This window comes from Drosophila pseudoobscura, chromosome X, assembly GCF_009870125.1.
Source record: "Drosophila pseudoobscura strain MV-25-SWS-2005 chromosome X, UCI_Dpse_MV25, whole genome shotgun sequence".
In the NCBI taxonomy this organism is placed as follows: domain Eukaryota; kingdom Metazoa; phylum Arthropoda; class Insecta; order Diptera; family Drosophilidae; genus Drosophila; species Drosophila pseudoobscura.
The window spans coordinates 6,353,059-6,372,495 of NC_046683.1; the positions used below are offsets into that span (position 1 = coordinate 6,353,059).

The 19,437-nt window shown below is 50.5% G+C and overlaps 1 protein-coding gene across 5 annotated transcripts in view; it reads right to left on the reverse strand.

Moving 5' to 3' along the window:
* Positions 1-510: 510 nt before the first annotated feature.
* Positions 511-19,437, reverse strand: part of ct (homeobox protein, cut) — a 77,493-nt gene continuing 58,566 nt past the window's right edge. For 2 of the 5 annotated variants that reach the window (XM_033382317.1, XM_033382315.1), the window contains exons 3-7: positions 17,692-18,251; positions 17,368-17,588; positions 14,570-16,234; positions 5,549-6,032; positions 511-5,480 (exon numbers count right to left, since the gene is read on the reverse strand). In XM_033382317.1, coding sequence (XP_033238208.1) covers positions 2,165-5,480; positions 5,549-6,032; positions 14,570-16,234; positions 17,368-17,588; positions 17,692-18,251 — 6,246 coding nt within the window. In that variant the 3' untranslated portion in view covers positions 511-2,164. The remainder of the gene's footprint in view (positions 5,481-5,548; positions 6,033-14,569; positions 16,235-17,367; positions 17,589-17,691; positions 18,252-19,437) is intronic. The other 3 variants (XM_033382316.1, XM_033382318.1, XM_033382319.1) reach the window with 3 other exon arrangements.

Below are 19,437 nucleotides of genomic sequence, written 5' to 3' on the forward strand. Positions count from 1 at the left end.
TGTCTTTTGCATATTTTTTAAATATTGGCTTAATATTTTTGCTTTACGTTTTTTTTTGTTTTGTTTTATTCTTGAATAAATTTTGTTTGGAGACGCAAATTGTATTTTTTAGGTATCTGAAATGTGTTTGGTATATGTTGGTATTTCGTTTCCTTATTTCCTTCTTCGCCTTCTCCTTCCTTCTTCAACCACTCCATTTACTTTTCATATATATGTATGTAATAATAATAATAATAATAATAATAACGCGGCAAATTTCGGGCCTATGCAAAAATGTTTCTTATTCTTGTGTATTTTTAATTTATTTAGTTTTGCTGTTGCTTTTATTTTAATATTTTCTTTTTGGTTTTGAGAAATTGATTTTTATGCTTAAATATTTAGCCTAGGAAAAAAAAGGTTGCATTAAATATTCTTAAAAATGGTTTGGTTTTTTCTTGTTGTTGTTCGTTTTTAGGAAAACAGATTCATTTTTTTGTGGTTTTTTCTTGCTTTTGGTTTTTATTTTTGAAATTTGTTTAATTTTACGATTACCTTGTAAACTTAGGCTCTAGGCAAAAAAAAAATTGGCTCTCTTACATTAGGGTTTTTAAATGTTTGTTGTTGTTTTTTTTTTGCTTTTTTTTGTTTGCTTTTTTAATGTAATTTCTTTAGTACGATATGCGGTTTGTGTTTTAAAGTTTTTCGTGTTTTGTTTTCGCTTCCATCTCGAAATATATGAGTGTCACAGAAGAAATTGTTGGTATTTATGCTAGGGGTTTAATGCGAATTTAAATTATCGTTAGGCTACGTTGATAAACTCCCCGATTCTCCCTCTACGCATATGATTTTTCATATAATCATATATGTATGTATATACTATATATATATGTATACATATATATATATATTTATGTATATGCATAATTATTTATAGAGTAAGTAGATTATAAATAATAATTTAGTGCATTTTGCGGTTTTACTTTTGCTATAATTATGAATTATTCAATTTGTTATCATTGTGTGTGTGTGTGGGGTGTGTGTGTGTGTGATTTTTACGTAAATTCAAAATTTACAAAATTTATTGTTATATATTTTACGTTTCGCTCTCGCTTCCCCTCTCTTCTCTTTTATTCTTTTGCTCACAATTTTTTTCCCTTCTTCTCAATGAACTTTGATTCAAAAAATATGTATTAAAAAAAAAAAATACAAAATTAAAAGGGAAAGGGGACAAACATTTTCCTCGCGGCATTTTTCTTGCTTTCAACTATCTTTTACTTTGGGTTTTCTTTTCTTATTTTGCTTTCGCTTCTGCTTTATCGTTTTCTCGTTTCTCCTTTCGTTTTGTGTGTTTTGCTTGAGATCAAAAGATAGTTTAACAAGTCGGGACTCAGGGGGTATCGGGAGGATCTGGTGGAGTACGAAGGAAGAACGACATAACGAAATAACGAAAGAAAGATCATGCCTCGCGAGGAGTCTATGTACAGAACGGCTTCTCCGGTTCGTTTAGTCTGTATGTACACTCAACCATTGAATAATGTGCGTAGTCCTAGTCCAATATCATCATCATCATTATTCATAATTCATTATCATAATCGTAATCATATTCATAATCGTAATCGTGTTAATAATAGATCGACAAACAAAATATATGTATAGTTATCCATCCTACCGCCTTCGCTTACAGTCTTCAAGTAGAAACAAATCAAAAAAAATCTTTGCAAGATCTCTTTCGCTATCATTGGATCTTGGCTTTTGGTTAAAGTTCTTGGGCAAGTCAGTGGGGGCCTTGTTTTTGTTTTTTTTTTTGGGTAGATGGGTAGATAGGGGACATGGGGGATTGGGTGCTTTTAATACTTTTGCGCTCCTCGCATAGCGTCTCTAAACTTTTAGCTACAATTATTACAACTCCGGGCAACCAGACCTAAGGCTATCCTATCCTAAGTCCCATAGGTATTGTATTGTATTGTATTGTATTGTATGTAATATGATAAAAAAAAAACAGAAAAAAAATAGAGTTCTCTACGATCTAGGTGCTATGTATCGATATATCTAGACCGCTCGAGGCGAGTCCTGGGTCTAGGCCTACGTCTAGGTCTAAACATCCAAACTTAATCACAAGTAAACGGTCGTCTCCATCGCCATCGCCATCCGCATCTGCCTCCCCATCGTTGATCATTGCACTGTCCTAGTAGTTCCACGCGGCTGCTGGCGCGGCACTGGCTACCGCCTGGGCGGCTGCCACAGCCCCGCTGCCAGCAGCTTCTGTGGCGGTGATACAGGCCGCCGACGACTCCTCGGAGTCTGCCTGGCCTGGGGTGCCGTTGCTGCTCAGGCGGCGCACGCGCACCAGACGCAGCTTCTCCTCGTTGATCACCTTCAGCTTCTTCTCCGCCTCGCTCGCCTCGCAGTCGAGGCCACCATCCAGGTGCTGCTGCAGCTGCTGGTGCTTCTGGTCCTCCTCCTCGTCGTCGTCCTCCTCCTGCTTGATGTGCACCTCGGGCTCCATGAACCGCTGGTCGATCTCCAGCTGAGCGTGCTCGTGCTCCGAGTCGCCGCCGCCAGCCTCCACGGACTTGCCATCGGCCTCGTCCCGACCGTAGTCCGAGGAGCCCTGTTGCATCACACAGACGCCGTTGATGATGCGCTCGCTCTCGCTGCCGGCGCCAGACTGTGCCGCTACTGCGGCCGCTGCTGCTGCCGCTGCCACGGCTGCCGCCGCAAGTCCCGCATTGGGGGTGGTGCTGCCAGCAGGGTTCACCCACTGGGGGGCCGCAGGCTTGCGGCGGGAGCTGCGCACGGCGTTGCTCATGTAGGCGGCTGCCGCCGAGGCGAGGGCGGACTTCTGCAGGATCTTCTCGTACTCGGAGACGGCCTTGTCCTCCGCCTCCTGGCCCTCCAGCGACTCGTTGTCGCTCATGTTGTGGCCGCTGGCGTCCATCTCCAGGTCGTCCTGGTAGTCGTCGCTGCGCTCGCGCTTCAGCGTCGGCATGGACAGGTCCAGGCCGCTCATCTGCTCCTTGAACGCCTGGTTGAGGGCCTGCAGCTGCAGCTCATCTCCGACACCAACGCCAGCCGCACCGACGGCCGCCGCAGCGGCAGCAGCTCCGGCAGCAGCCGCGGCGCCCGGAATCCCCGCCAGACTGCGTCCGAGGATAGCGGCCGCCGCGAAGTACGGTGGGTAGGGGATGGGCGCTCCGCCCAGGCCCATGCGCTCCTTGTGCAGCTCGACGAGCCGCTGCTGGAGGAGGATGCGGAACTGGACGGGATCGAAGGGGGTCGCGTTGGTGTTCTCCCGACTCGGTATGGGGTTGTCCTGGCCGGGCTGGCCGTGGGGCACCTGCTGCTTGAGCCGCATGCGGTGGTTGTGGAACCAGTTGGTGATGGTCCGTGTGGCCAGGCTGAGCTCGTTGGCCAGGAACTCGATGGTGCCCACATTGGGGTACGGGTCGAGGGCGAACGCCAGGCGCAGCGCCTCCTTCTGCTCCTCGGAGAAGAGCACGCGCTGCTTCTTGCTGGGCGGCGCACCGCCCACGGAGCCCACGGAGCCGGGTCCGGGGCTGCTGGTGTAGAAGTCGTTGGTGTCGTTGCTGGAGGTGTCGCTGCTGTTGTCCTGCTGGTTGGGCCCGGTGCTGCGGCGCCGCTTGCTCGCCTCCCGCCGCTCGTTCTTGAGCAGCTGCAGCCGCTCCACATTGTTGGCGTCGCTAAGCCACAGCTGCATCCGGATGAACGGCTCCCGGCCCTTGATCGAGAGCATGTGCCAGGGCTTCGGTTTGCTGAGAAGCTCCGACACGGAGCCCTGCGACAGGCCCAGCACCGCCTCCCCGAAGATCTTCTGCCCGATGTTGTTCGCCAGCAGAGCCTCCTTGATCTTGGTGGTGATGTCGTGCGTGTCCAGGTCCTGGGTGAGGGCGGCCATCTCGTAGACGGTGGGCGACATGTGCTGATGCAGGCTGCGCATGGCGTTGGGCGCATGTGCGCCTCCGTGCACGGGCATCAGCATGGGCTTCTTCTCGCCCACCGGCCCTGAGGGTGGCCCAGCGGGTCCACCGGCATTGCCCTGGCCCCCGGGATTGGAGCCAACGCCGACGGCGGAGGCAGCACCACCCGAGGCTGGCAGGCTGATGGCATGCTGGGGAGGCAGGCCGGGTGACGTGAGCAGCATGTTCTGGTGGTGCAGGGCGGCGGCTGCCTGGGCGGCCGCGGCCGCCTGCTGGTGCTGGTGCTGCTGGTGCGGATGTGGATGGGGGTGCTGGTGGGGATGCTGGTGCTGGCTCTGCTGCTGGGCGGCAACGGCGGCGGCAGCAGCGGCCGCCTGCTGCTGCTGTTGCATTGCCGCGGACATGGCCACGGCCTGCATCTGCTGCATGATGTGCTGGGCCTGGGCGGGCTCCTGCAGCTTCAGCTCGTTCATCATCTTCTGCATGGGCAGGGCGGCGGCCTGCATCTTGCTGGCCAGGCCCTGGGGCATCTGGGGGCTGCCGGAATAGCTACCGGTGCGCATCAGCTTCTCGGGCGCGATCTTGTACTGGCTGGCAACCAGCTTGTGCACGGCATTCTCGTCCTCGAGGAACATCTTCATGCGGATGAACGGCTCGCGTCCCTTCTGGGTGAGCATGTGCCAGGGCTTGGGGCGGGCCAGCAGGTCGGAGACGGAGCCCTGGGACAGGCCCAGCACCGACTCACCGAAGAGGCGCTGCGAGATGCTGTACTGGGAGAGAGCCTCCTTCACGCGCCGCACAATGTCCTCCGTGTTGAGGTTGTTGAACATGTCGAACTGCTGCTGGGTGATGGGCGGTAGCACCGCCTTGGTGGGGCGTTGCGGAGTGCTGTGGTGCGGCGTAACCGGCGGCTGAGTGATCAGCGAATTGGTGATGGACGCCATCCGCTGCAGGGGGCTGGCGGTGGCCGCAAACTCCTCGCCCTGGTTGCTCAGAGCCGGCGGCAGGATCGAGTTGCTCAGCGGACTGGGGGCGGCCGAGTTGCTGGCATGGCTGCCGGCTCCTACGGACCCTGCTCCGGCTCCAACGCCGTCCCTGGCGCTGGAGAGGCTGTTGGCCGAGCCGGGCACGCTGCCGGCACTGCCCGAGGGAGGGGCTGGCGGTGCTGGCGGGGCCGGGGTGTCGGACTTGCGGCCGTGCAGCGACTGCGGATAGTCGCGTGGATCCTCGCGGTCACCGTCCTTGGAGCTGCTGCTGCTGTGCTCCAGCGAGCCGCGCTGTCCGTTCAGCTTGATATCCTTGACGGAGCCCAGCGAGAGGTCCTGGGCGCCATTGAGCACCTGCTGCTGCAGGGCCATCAGACTGGAGAAGTTGGGAAAGCCGGACACCGCCTGGGCTTGGGCCTGGGCCTGGGCCGCCTGCTGCTGCTGCTGCTGGTGCTGCTGCTGCAGCTTAGCGATCTCCCGCTCGAAGGCGTGGCGCATGTTCTCGTCGGGAACTGGGAATGCATTGGCCGCCCCGGGCATGCCGGCGGCCCCTCCAAAGAAGGGCGACAACAGAAAGCTATTTTCGGAGGAGAGACAAAGTGGTCAGAGATTGGTCTCCCCAATTGGTTCGCCATCGGTACTCACCTGGGGAAGGCTGCCTCGCGTGGTGTGCGGGCTATCAGCTCCTGGTAGAGGCGCGCCATCTTGTCCTGGGCGAGATCTTCGTGGCGGAGTCGCTGCTGCTGTTCGCGCTCCCGTTCGCGCTGCTCCCGCTGCTGCTGGTGCTGTTGGTGCTGCTGCTGGGCGGCGGCCACCACAGCGTCCCGCTGCTCGGAGGCCATGTGCTGCTGCTCCCGGTGCTGGTGCTGCTGCTGCTTCAGCTGCTGCTCCACCTTGAAGAAGGGCGATGTGCAGCTCTGGGGCGGCGATTTGCTGTCCTCGTTGCTGTGCGTGTCCTCGCCGGCGTGGCGACGCTGCTGGTCCTGCTGGTCCCGCTGCTGCTGGGCGGCGGTGCTCTTCATCAGGGAGGAGGCCTCGCTCAGGATGTGGGCAATGCGGTCCTCCGACATGGAGTCATCGCCACCGCCGCCGCCAGCGCCACGTCCCGCATACTGGGGCAGGCCCGAATCTGCAACAGCAAGGGAGACACAGAGAGAGAGAGAGAGAAAGAGAGAGAGAGATAGGATTAGAGAGGGCGATCGTAAAGACACTGCTGGGGATATACATCCCATTAAAGGTTGTAAAGTTTATGTGGCCTCCACTTGGGCTTTGAGGGCTCTGCTCATTTATTAAGGTTCGCTCTATTGGCTGTGACAGGACATGGACACAGACCCAGACCCAGACCTCGAACCAGACCCCGACCCCGACCCCGACCACGACTCCGAGTCCAACCGAAAACCAATTAAGCCATAAAGCGTTCAAAAAGCCAAAGCGAATTTGTGGCCATAAAGCGGCGCTGCAGTTGAAAGGGCCACCGCTCCCCATCAAGTGTCCCACCACTGAGAGAAAATCCCCGGGCAACATGCCCATGCACTGACAGAAATTGCAAGCGGTTCGCCATCCCATCACATCCTATGGATGAGGTTGGGGGTGTGGTTGTGGGAGTGTGGGTGCTCAATTATATCCAGCAACAAAAATGCCGAACGATGAATGGTCAACAAAAAAGTATTTGTGCCCGTTCCCCTTTCCTGCCTGCCTTCCTGTTATGCTTCCTCCATCCAGTTCCACCCCCCCCTTTAAATAGTTGTTCGATGCAGGAGAGCATTGCGCTAATTTGGCACGCGCCTGGTCCCCCATCCCCCCACCCACGAGGCCCCCGCCACCCTCTGTGGGAGCTGCTCATCGAAGCGGGAGTTTGGTCACAGGGCCAGCGACCAGCGACCAGAAACCAGGATTTGAATAAACGAAATGAATAAATGAATGAATTCAATTGCAATTGAGAGCGGAGGATGCAAAAAAAAAACAGCAGCAAAAAAATATTTCATGTGCAGCACAAAAAACGATGCACACGAAAACTGAAAAATTGTTTTGCAGAAATTCAATTGAAATGGAGAAGCGTTTTGCTTTTTGGCTTTTTACTTTTCACGTGACACAGCGACAGAGACAGAGAGAGAGAGAGAGAGGTGAGGGGGTGAGAGGTACAGAGAATCGAGTGGTAAATTGCAAAATAATCACACAAGTGGTTCGCCCCGAATACAAGGACCATAGAATTTCCTGTGTGATGTCCTGCGGCATGTTTTGTGGCTGCCACAGCACAAACATCAATCAGCCGCACACGTTCAACGCGAACAAGGGGGCGAGGCGGGGCGGGGCAGCAATGGGGCCATGGGCGACTGTGGACTGCGGACTGCGAAATGAAATAACTGAAAATCGCTTTACAATTGCCAAGCATAATCGATGCCCAAAGGAGCAAACACTTGAATGCCAAATAAAACTGCAAGAATCGCTCCAAAAAGCGGAAACGGAAATCAACACATGAATGACAAATGTGCGCCCTCCCCTGCCACAACAAACAAAGAAACAAAAAACACAGCCCCTCTGGACAGAGCCATTGAAGCGAGAGATTCATATTTTCAGAGAGAGAGAGACAGTGGAAGGGAGTTGTGGTAGCCCTAGCCACAGGACCACAGGACCACCGACCACACAGATAGATGGATAAAGGCGATAAAATGGCCAACTACAATAGATCGGAGCCCTCTTAACGTGGTCCAGTGTCCTGTCCAGAGTGGACTCCTCACACACACTCCTCCAATCGCTGTGAGATTCGTTGCCATGTTCTCTCTCTCTCCATTTTTTTGTGGCGAATAAAAATTGGAAAAATGATTTTTGTGTGAATTTTTTCCTTATGTGACTCCTTGTCGTCGCTTCATTTGGGGATTACAAAGTGTTTTTGTGTTATAAAGTCGAAGATGACATTGATGACACCTGGAATGACCCAGGCCATAGAATACCACGAGTAGATCCGGGCCAGACCCACAGATTGGAACAGGATATAAAAGAATAGACTGAAATGGAAATGAAAGTGCGCCGTCTGGGATGGGTATCGAATGGACAGACACAGACAGCTTAAGCGGTCTTAGTGGAAGACTGTGGCGATGGGGAATGGGGCATGGGGGGGTTGAAATTCCGAGTTCATAGATTAAAGCATTCCCTTTGGAGTGTAGTTTTGGGTAACATAAGCCCCAAAAGGACTACTTTAAGAAACGATTGACTGTGCCTGATCGATCGTTGCTGCTGTATCGCCAAGTGTTTCCTTGGTGACTGCACTTTAATCTATAATTTAAGAGTCTCGTGTGGCGCATTTCCGAGCAGACAAGGCTCTTGCCCCCAGCCTTCATAACGGATTCATCGCCCGCAGTTTTTTGGCCCAACTTTCGCTTCCTCCGCGAATGGCCATCCTTTATGGCCATCATTCAACTTTTTACTCTACAGATTCAGATATTTATATATAGAAATATATATGTAGATATAGATATGGATGGCCACTTTTTTGTCTGCGATTTACATTCATTTTTTTGTTGTTTTGTTTTTTTGTTTGCCCCAATCCCGAATCTTTTTTTGTTTTGTTTTTTTTTTTTGTAATTTATTAGAGAGGAACATGTTGACCAAATTGTCATTCAAAGGGATTTCGGATTTGTGCCGGACGCCAGATATGAGCTATCATATTTGTCTACCTTCGTGAAGAGAATACAGATGTGTTGGTGTTGTGTGCCAGGATATATGTATATACGAATGCGAGTGTATATTATATGGATAAGATATATTTGTATTTGTATATTTTTATATATGACAATCTATCCTAACCCATCTCGGTCTTCTCCCGCTCCAGCAATTTGCCTGATGAATATTTGCCTTTTATAACAAATCAGAGAGGAGGGAAGGAGTCCGCCCAGGCACATGAGTGGATGGATGCTTCAGCTTCAGCTCCAGGAGGTACTCCTCCCACCTCTGCTGTCTTTGGCTTTCTGTCTGTGTGTGTGTGTGTGTGTGTGTGTGGTGGGGGATGGGTGGTTGCCATGTGGGGCTGATTCGTTTGTTTTTTATTCTAATACAATAAATATTTGCCAGCACACAAATATGTAATCATACTTCAACATGTCGCGCCGCACCGAAAGGGTTCGTTTCTCCCATTCCCATTTCCATTCCCATATTCATTCTAGAACCGAGTCAGTGTGTGATGGTGGGACGGGGGAACGGGTGGAATTGAACGGCACATTGAAATTGGCACACGCACGCAATTTGCATTAATTGCAAGAAAAATTTTCTAATTAAAATGCCAGTCATTTGTATTTCTTTTCTCCCCATTCGAATGAGGACTCCTCCACATGCCCACATACCCCTCCGCACGACCCCATGCCCCATGTCCCGCTCCGTTTCCATTCTCTTTCCTTTGTCAGTTATCCATTTGTTGTTGCTTGGTATTAGCAAAAGTGTCAATTAAAACAAAAAAAAAAACACACACAGAGAGAGAACACACATCAGGGAAACGAAGGGCCTAGGAGAAGGATCTTGATGAGGAGTAGCTGGAGGACCAGGATGAATTGGTGGCTTCTTATCCTTCTGGGTGAACAGAGGGCAAACGTAGCATGGAAAATTGAAGAGCTTCGACAGCGTTGGGACTGGGGCAGGCACTGCACGGCAGAGTCTCAGCTGTTATCAAAAAACGTTTCACCTTCGAATTCTCCATCACTCACTCTCTCTGTCTCTCACTCTTTGGCTCTGTCGCACTCGCACAATGTTTGTCTTGCAATTAAGCAGAAAATATGAGAGAAGGATGAAGTGATGGCAGAAGACAGAGAGTGAGAGAGAGAGAGAGGGCGAGGGAGGCCGATGACAGGAGGCAGCAGAAAGGGCAGAAGAAGGAGCTTAAGCGAGAGGGAGAGAGAGAGAGAGAGAGGGGCTAAATGAGACAACAGCTGTGTGTCTGTGTGCAGGTGGTGGAATGAGCGGAATGGCTACAACGCGTGGTTGGAATGCCGGGAATGGAATGGGTATGTGTGCAGCAGCAGCAACTTTGTCTTGCATTTTAATTTGTTTTCGTCATGATTTCGCTTTGTTGTTCCATCTCCATGCTTCCCCACCTCCCCCCTCTCTCCACCTCTCTCTCTCTCTCTCTCTCGCGCTCTATATATTGCACTCTTTCTCTCTCACTTTGGCTCTTGTCAAAGTTCATTACAAAGTAATTAGCTGCCTTATATGCAAAATAAGAAATACAAAAATCAAGAAGCAAAAATAAGTAAAAGAACCGGCAACACGAACACGACATGTGCAACATTAATTTGCGGCAGGCAGGAGCCACCCAAAACTTTCCCCATTTACCTCCCCCTATTTGGGGGAAGGAGGCGTGTCTGGTGCCTCGCTGGTATACATTTTTTATATATTCTGGTTTATAGTATTATTTTTTTTTGGTTCTTTCTGGCAACCCCATCAAATTAGCACCCCTTGATCGGAGGCCATTACTCTTCGATGTTCCCCAGCCCCAGCCGCAGCACAATCCTCCTCTCAGCAGACCCCTATGAAATGCCTGATTGCCCCATTTCGTTCATCACAAAAGATATCAAAGAAATGAAAAATAAAATAAATTTCACAAATTTTGTTTCCCATTTTCTATGCTGTTTTCATTTTAAAAAATACCCCTTGACGGAGAGGGCATAATGATCCTCTCGATCGGCGATATATTCGCCCGTTCTACAGCTGAATCTAAACAGCAGAGGTGAATAAATCATAGATATGTCTACATATATGTTCCAGGGTATCTCATGGTTCTCGCCTGCAAGAATTTCCTTCAGTCTAGCTTTTCGTACGTTTTTGGTAGGTGATCGCCAGATTTATGAAAATTGTTGAGCGAGCTTTATGCTAATTTATGCGTATTGTTTTGTCTGCCCACGCAGGCCATCCACTCCTCTTGCCATGCCGCCATCTCCTCTCTCTGTCCGTCTGTCTGTCTGTTACCGCAATGAGTCGCCACACTTATGCGATGCCACTCAATGAACAATTTTAATGGCCGCATCGGGGCGTGTGAGTGTGTTTGTGTATAAATAAAATCAAATCAAATAAAATACAATAAAGATGAGGCCGAAAAATCGCGTAAAAGCAAAGGAATTGATACGCCCCGTTGGTCACTTAGTCAGACCAGATCGCATGCCTATGTCTCCTCTCTATCGAAGCAGAAGCAGAAGCAGCAGCAGCAGCAGCAGCAGCACGTGAGTGTGTTGGTAATATGCACACAGATACACACTCGTACATATACATATACTCATGCATAGCGCGCTTTATGGCTTGTGACAAATAATTTGTGAAGCGGCCGCAAATAAATGTGTGGCAGGCAGGCAGGCAGGCAGTCGGACCGGCATCTTCTGGCGTTTGGAATGCTTTTGTTTTGTCTCTCACTTTTCCCGTGCCCCGTGCCCCCTGCCACAGGCCCCTACTCTCTCTTGCACTCGGCTCCCTCCCCTTCTTGCGCTTTCTTGCGGCTCTATTTTTGGCCACTCGCACTCTCCGCCGCTTTGGCCTGCGTTGGCCTGGCTAAAACAAATAGACGACAACGGCGATGTCTGCTCAGAAATTATGTGTTAATATGCTAGTATTATTAGCTGCTATAATGGCTGGCTCCCCCCTTCGGCCGTCTCCCGCCTCAGCTGTCCCCTTGCCGCAGCACTCCATGCCGCCGGCACCCCGCCCCCTTCCTGCATTATTCTTTTGTCATTACGTATACGCAGAGTAATTTTCCCTTTTTAACGTTTTTTGTGTGCTGTTTCTGTGTTTGGCTTTGAGCGTTGGCCAGGCTAAATGAGTTTCAATTGAGCACTTAACCCGGTCTTACCTCTACAGTCCCCCGTTTCCCACTTTCCCACCTTCCCCTCTGTCCTCAACCGCTCTATTCCGAAAACTCCCATCCAGTGCCACTCCCAAATCCTCTGACATCGTGTTTATTCGGGCAAAGTCCTGTCAACTGGTTTTTTGTGTACTCTGACTAGAACTTTGCACTGAAGTGCAGGCACAGTGGAATGAGTTGGGTATTAAGTAATCGAATTTATATCGATAAGTGGGCAGAAGATCGCTCTTCTGCAAGGCTACTATCAACAGGGAAAAGGGACGATTAACGATCAATGGTGAAGGTATTCATGAACGATAGTGAAAATCGATTAGTTATCGTTGGCTAATGATGAATACGACGGGAAATCGATTAATTATCGTTGGGGTAATCTGACAAGAGAATGTAAATCGATAGTTTGCTCTTTAAACCCAATCTTGTATCTATATTGGATTCGTTTTTCTATTCCCTTACCATTTGATCGATATGGCAGATATCAGTGCAGTGCACTAGCCCCAACCCCTGCACCGCTCACCACTTCCTTGGCTGTCAGCCCCCTTCCTGTTCTCCAGTTTTACAGTTTAATATGCAACAATTGTCGTTAAATGTTACAAAAACATGAAGAACCTACAGAAAATAGAGGAAAAGCAAACCGAAAACGCAAAAACTTTTGCGTCAACCCATAGCCGGGGCGCTACCCTCTCCTCCATGGCCCTATACACACACACACACACACACACACACAGAGAGAGAACCCTAGACGAATAACCATTCAACCCCTGCCACATAATCCTGCCACTGCCCCATCGCTTGGCAGTGCCTCGCGCCCCATCCTCGACCGACCACAAAGACGACTTCAAACGCTCGGCACGTCAACGTTTTGCATGCCTCGTTGAAGGCAGCGACTGAGGCAGTGGCAGTGGCAGCGGCAGCAACAGAGGCAACAGCAGAGGTAGCGGCAGTTGCAACTTGTTGTTGTTGCTGGTTCGTTATATATATATATATTTATATATATATATAAATACAATACTATATGGGGAGTATATATAGGAATTTTATTTTATGATTTTTTATTTCTGTTGTATTTTGTTTCAAGCCTTTCACAGACCAATTGTCACGGCAGTCGTCTGCTGGCCGTACTCCTCCCTCTTCCATCCCACTAGCCCACCCACTACTCCGCCACGACACCACCCTCTCCCCCCACTCCCCCACGTTTTACCGTTCGCCTCATAACGCGCTTTAAACAATTACAATTCAAAATTCATTGACGCGGATCCTGGGTTAACTTTTGCCACAATGACTTCAAAGTATTGTTAACCAACAGAGTTGACAGAAGGTAGTAGTGGCACAGCGGTGCGGGTGGGGCAGCCACCACCCCCCCGCAGGTGGCAGGTGGCTGCCCCTAGCAGTAGGCAAGGCTAAATGCTGTCTTCTGTCCCTTTTTGTGTGGTGGTGGTGGTGGAATAATCCAAAGAACAGATCTGCTAATAGCTAAACCCCATATTTGCTTATAATTAGCATGGGACTGGAAAAAAGGGGGAAAAAACTGGACTCCCCCCCCACACTCTCTATCAACAGAGTTACAGTTACATTTACATTTACAGTTACAGTTACAGTTATAGGCTACAGTTAGTTTAGCTTCCATGAGTAATCGTCATAAATTAATTGTCAACATTTGCCTGCACTTAGACCCCCCGCCAGCCCACACACCACACGCATATCCCTGTCCACCAGGTGGCCGGGGTGGAACGGGTGGAATGGGCTGCAGCAATGTGTGGAATGAATGGAATGGGTATTTGAACTGGGTACGAGTATGCGTGCCCTGCCACTTTAAAAATACTTTTGCATTGACATACTCGTATTTGTTGGGAAGTGGAAATTGGAATGGGGCTTTGGGGTTTGGGTTTCCATAAAATTGATGACTAATCAATATACGGAAACGAAACAGCGGAGTGGCCAGCAACCAAGGCAACAGATAACAAGAGCAGACGGCGGATGATCATACCATTATGGGGATGGATGGATGGATGGGCAAGGGGAACAATGATATAAAAACGAAATTAAATGAAAAACGAAACGAAATTCCTGTTCATTTTCACGCCTAATGTGCGAATTTGGTGAAATTTATGGCGACAGGCAAATGGCCGCTCGAAATGCACTGAAATGTCTCTCTTCTTGTCTGCAGAGTGTCGTCCGTCTCTCCTGCCTGCCTGCCTGCTTGCCTGCCCCACCCGGTGGCAGTGGCAGCACCCCCTCCCCGTCTTGGCGTTGCCGTTTGCCGCTGCGTCGTCAAGTTTGTCGCTGTGACTGTGACTCTGCGGCTGTGTTCTGTGCTGTTGGCACGTTGATTATACGCAAAAATCAAAAATAATTAAAATTTCACAATTTAATGTTTTGGCCGCGGGCCAAATGAAATGAAAAACGCCATAAGCCACGAACGGAGAGAGAGCGAGCGAGTGAGAAATGGAGACAGGGAGAGATTCAGATTGAGAGACAGATAGAGAGAGAGAGAGAAAGAGAGCCAAAAGAATGAGAGAAGGAAGGAATAATGCTTTGAAGCTGAAGTTAAAGAGATTCATGCGGATGGATGGCACAATGATGGGGAATGGAACAATCCTTGGAGAACTAGTTCAATGATCGCAGCACATGGAGTGGAACGGAACGGAATGGATAACCTTTAAAGTATTTAAATAGCCTTTTGTTTGGAATACCCTTTTACCCCATTCCCATTTCGTTGGAAAAACCTGCTGTCTGGCCTAACTGACGGCTGTCAAACTTCTTAAGCCCCAACTGCAGCTGAAACTGCAACCCGTTGCTGGATAAACATGGTAGGATATAGCTAATCCACTCACCTTTCTTGGGTATCAGCGACTTGAGCAGCATGACGGCGTTATCGTCACAGGCCCAGGCATGCATCTTGCGGTAGCTGTCGCGTCCCTTCTCCGTCAGCTTGTCCCAGGGCTTTGGTTTGCTCAGGAGCTCAGAGACGGTGCCCTGCGACAGGCCCAAGATGTATTTGGCGAACAGCCGCTGGCCTATGTTATGCACGGAGAGCAGCTCCCGTACGCGTCGCGAGATGTGCAGCGTGTCCAGGGCCTGGTTGGCGTACTTGTCCATGTTGTAGCGCAGCATCTCCTGCAGCTTGGCCTCCATGGGATCACCCTTGGGTATCAGTGACTCTCCCAGGCGACCGGCCATCGAGGCGCCGGGCGGCAACTGCATCTCCGCGTCCGCGAACCGATAGTGTCCGCGTGCATCCTGATTGGCGGCCGCCGCGGCGGCAAACTGGAAGGCCGGCAGGCTGGGCAGGAAGCCCGGTCCCAAGGCCGCCGCATGCTGGGCGTGGGCGGCCATGGCCGCTGCCGCCGCCGCTGCATTGGCGTTGGGCGTCAAGCCGTTGTTGTTGTCCTCGGCCACGGCGCCGGCTGCCACGGCTGCGGCATTGGCGGCGGCGGCTGCCTGCAGCAGGGACTTGTTGCCGTTGAGGGTGCTGGCCAGGCTGGCCGCCAGTTGGGCGGTGCTGCTGGGGGTGCTGTTGGCGCTGGAGGAGTTGGAGTCGGCGTGGTGCAGGTGGTGGGCCGCTGCCGGATGCAGCAGCTGCCCGTGCGGATGGCCGTGGGGCAGGCCGTGCGGATTGTGCCCGACCAAATGGTGGCCATGCCCGTGCGAGTGGTGGTGGTTGAGGGCGCCGTCGGTGGTGCTGCCTGGACCCGAATTGCAGCTGCTGCTGTTGCTGCTGCTGTTGGTGCCGCTGCTGTGGTGCTGCGACTGTTGCTGGAGGTGGTGCTGCTGCTGTTGCTGCTGGTGGAGCTGCTGGTGCTGATGGTGCGACTGTGGCTGCTGCTGCTGGTGGTGGTGGTGCGGATGGGATCCGGCATCTAGGCGAGAGGAGGAGGAGAAAGTGGAGTTAACCAATTGACTGAGCAACGCTGTGGACGAGGGTCCGTGCTGCTGTTGTTGGTAGTGTTGTTGTTGTTGTTGCAAGGTTGGCGGTGGCGGCGGCGGTGGCGGCAGCAACTGTGGCTGCTGCCCCGCATTGACATTTTGATAAACTGTTGGCGTTTTGCTCCCTGGCTGTGGCTGTGGCTGTGGCATGGCAACTGTTGGGGCAGGCTTTGGCGGCGGCGGATTGGGGCTCTCGAAGCCGCGTCGCCAGTAGCTGTTGACCAGCTGCTCTTCGAGTGTGGCGGGCGGCTGCAATATCGCCTCATCCTCATCTTCATCTTCATCCTCGTTTTCGTTATCGTTTTCGTTTTGGTTATCATTATCGTTATCGTTCTCATTCTCGTCTTCGAGCTCTTGCTTTGTACGCACTGTGGCCGCCAGCCCATCGTTTGCCCCAGTTGCAGCTTCCATTTCCGTTTCCGTTTCATTTTCATGCGTTACACTTTCGGTTTGGTTTTGGGACGCGGCGGCGGCTCCTGCTGCTCCTGTGGCAGGTGCTGCAGCTGCTGTTGCTGCTGCTGCTCCTGTGGAGGAGGAAGCGGAGGAGGCCTCGTCTGGGGGCGGCGGCATCGCTGCGGGAAACAACAGACAAATTGTGCGATTTGTTGCTGCTGCTTTTTGGTGGCAATATCATAATGAGGGGGGTTTTATTTTTTCATATTATCAACAACATCCATGGAACAAAACGCCAAAAATTAATCAAAATTTGTATATATATTTTTTTCTTTGCTTTTTTCTCATTTTTGATTTGATTTTCAATTCGGTTTTTATCATTTTTCATCACTTTTCAAGTATCGTTCTTTTATCGCCAATTGGTGCAACAAAATAACAAAGAATCGTGTGTATATGATTATATATAGTATTATTTATATATATATATATATGATATATTTAAAGAGAGAGAGAGACAGACAGAGCGTGAGACAGAGAGAGAGAGACAGTGAGAGAGAGAGAGAAGAATGTGTTGTCTGTTTTTTGTTTTGGTTTGCCTTTCGATTCTTTTGGTGGATTTGACTTTCTTTCGTACTGATGGTCGGATCTATCGATAAGCATGCACAACGATAACAATAACGATAGCAACAACAACAACAACAACATCAACGGTAACGATAACGATAACAACATTAAGAAGAACCACATCACATCAATCGCTCGATGCAAATATTTATAGATATTATATTTGTGTTGAAAGGCAAAGAAATAAATGGAAATAAAACAGAAAACTGCAAGAAAAAAAAAGAAAACTGCAACTCCGACTGTGTTTGCTCCCAAGGGCCATAAATGTTGGCGCCAGATCCCACCCCCCAGCTGCCTCTGTCCCCCTGCCCTCTGTCACCTCTTCTGGCGGCTGTTCCTCCTCCTCTTCCTCTTCCTTGGGCCTGCGATAAGGCTGCCTCAAACAAACCATAAAAGAACGACCAACAGTCGGATCAAAATCAAAGCTCGACTGGAGGTCCCATTGATAAGAAGGGCCATTGATCGACAGGCAGACAGAGGGAGAGAGAGAGAGAGAAAGAGAGAGTGGGATAGAGGGAGAGTGGGAGAGAGGAGTGTGGCAGGCAGGCGCTGGAGGCAAACAGCAGCCGTTGCACCGGAAGTACAGTCCCACACAATCACACACGCACACACACACACACACAGAAACCGAAGGAGACATAGATACAGATACATTTACAAAAGAAAAGAAGACAGTTTGAGAACTCACCTTCGCTGATCGCATTGGCAGAGTCACCGCCGCTGCCGCTAGCACTGCCACTGGCACTGGCGGCACCATTCTTGAGGGCCTCGGCGGCCAGGGCCTTGGTCCGCTCCATGAGCAGGGCCTGGAATTTGTTGGGATCGTTGGCACAGGCGGCGGCAGCTGCGGCAGCAGCCGCGGCCGCAATGGCCGACTGGGGACTCAGAACATTCAGATCCAAAGGACTGCTGCGGGAAAGGAAAGCAAACACAGATTGGGATATGAATACACTGCCGGGAATACGGGGCGGATGGAAAAGATGGATGGATGGATGGTTGGATGGTTACTCACTGCTGTTCCTTTTTGATTTTCAGCTCGTTGCTGTCTGCATTGGCTGTGGTTTGGTTTGACATGCGGTCAGCATGATCCTGATTCTCGGCATCCTCGTCCTCCTCGTCATCGTCCTCTTCATCGATCTGCTGCTGGTGGGGAGCCAGCCGCGAGCTGGCGGAGGCTGCCTCCTCGCCCTCGTCATTGTCCACGAGCATGGCCTGGTGGTCGTCCTCCTCTTCCTCCTCCTCATCGTCCTCAGCCTGGGCTGAGGCCTGGGTGGCGTCCAGATCGTTGGCTGCGGCTGCTGCTGCTCCCTTCAATGGAGAGGCGGCGTTCACCTTGTTGTTGTCGCTGCTCTGGCTGTTGTTGTTGTTGTTGGTGGCAGCCGCATTGACGGCGGCAGCCAAGGCGGTGGCCTCGGCCAAGGCCTCATTGATCTGCTGCTTGTCGAGGCGTGCCTCCAGGCGCATGATGTGCTGTCGCTTCACCTCCAGATGCTCCTCCAGACGCTGGATCTGCACCAGATGTGTCTGCTCCAGGGCACGCAGGCGCTGCAGCTCCTCCAGAAGTGCTTTAATCTGGAAAAAGAAAGTTGCACGATTAGTGATGGATCATTTTTTGTTGATGGGTTCAAGGGTTGCTTGTATTTCTAGATTTTATCGAGGGAGCCCATTAATTTCCCTCTCTCTCTCCATTTGGGGTAAAGTTTGAGAGAGTTATAAAATAATTTTTAATAAAATTAACAACAACGTCAATGTCGGTTGGCGGTGATTGCCGGCGACACACAGAAACCCCTCCCCGAAACCCGTAAAACCACCCAACAAACGCCGCCAGGTACAGTCATTCCCTCCCCCCCACTACCCGTTCGCTCTCGCATCCTTTTGTTTTGAAGGAGGAACTTTGTTTGTTTGATGAAAATATGATAATTGGCAAATTTGACAAGGGAATTTTTCTTAAGTGCGTCGAGCGACAACGCACGATGTGTGTGTGTCTGTGTGTGTGTGTTTGTGTCTGTGTGTGTGTGTGTGTGTCGCCTCCACCCATCCTCAGTGTCTTCCGCGTCGTCTTGCTCGGCAAAAGTTGACAAGATAAAGTTTTTCGGCAGCAGTAGCAGCAGCAGCCGTGTGGCATGCAACGAAATTTTTTAATGACAGCCAGGTGGGCGTGGCCGCGTGTATGCTGTGTATTTCTTATTATGTGATTAAAATTAATTTTATGGCGCGGTTTTTAATTGAAGCGTATGCCCGAAAAAAACAGTAGGGTAAACTTTTGCGCGCAACTGTACCGCACATCAGGCATCGAATATCGAAGTCTTTACCGAGGATGGGGATGGGGCTGGGGCTGGGGCGCTGTCGCTGTCCCATATGTTAATCAAATAAGTTAAGGGAATCAACATAATTCTAACAACAAATTTGCGTGTCATTGCGTGATTTGTGTCGAACAGAGGCATAAAACAATAATTTCATCAGCATGGGAACACATACGTGTACATGCCCCAGCCCGCTCCTATCAGGAGGGGGTTATTCGTGTGTCTATTTTATCAATAATTGTGGATGGGCCTGGGACTTAGGCTGGGTCTGGGGCCTGATGATTATTGGCCATAAACAATGGCCTGTTTTGATAGAGGCAATAATACATAATTGGCATTAAAAAAGCATCATGCATGCAGGCATGCGTGTGTGTGTGTTCCATTCCGCATGTTCCTTCAGGCCTTGAATGGGATGGCATGCCGAAAAATGCAAAACAGCCGCCAGGACCCGTTAA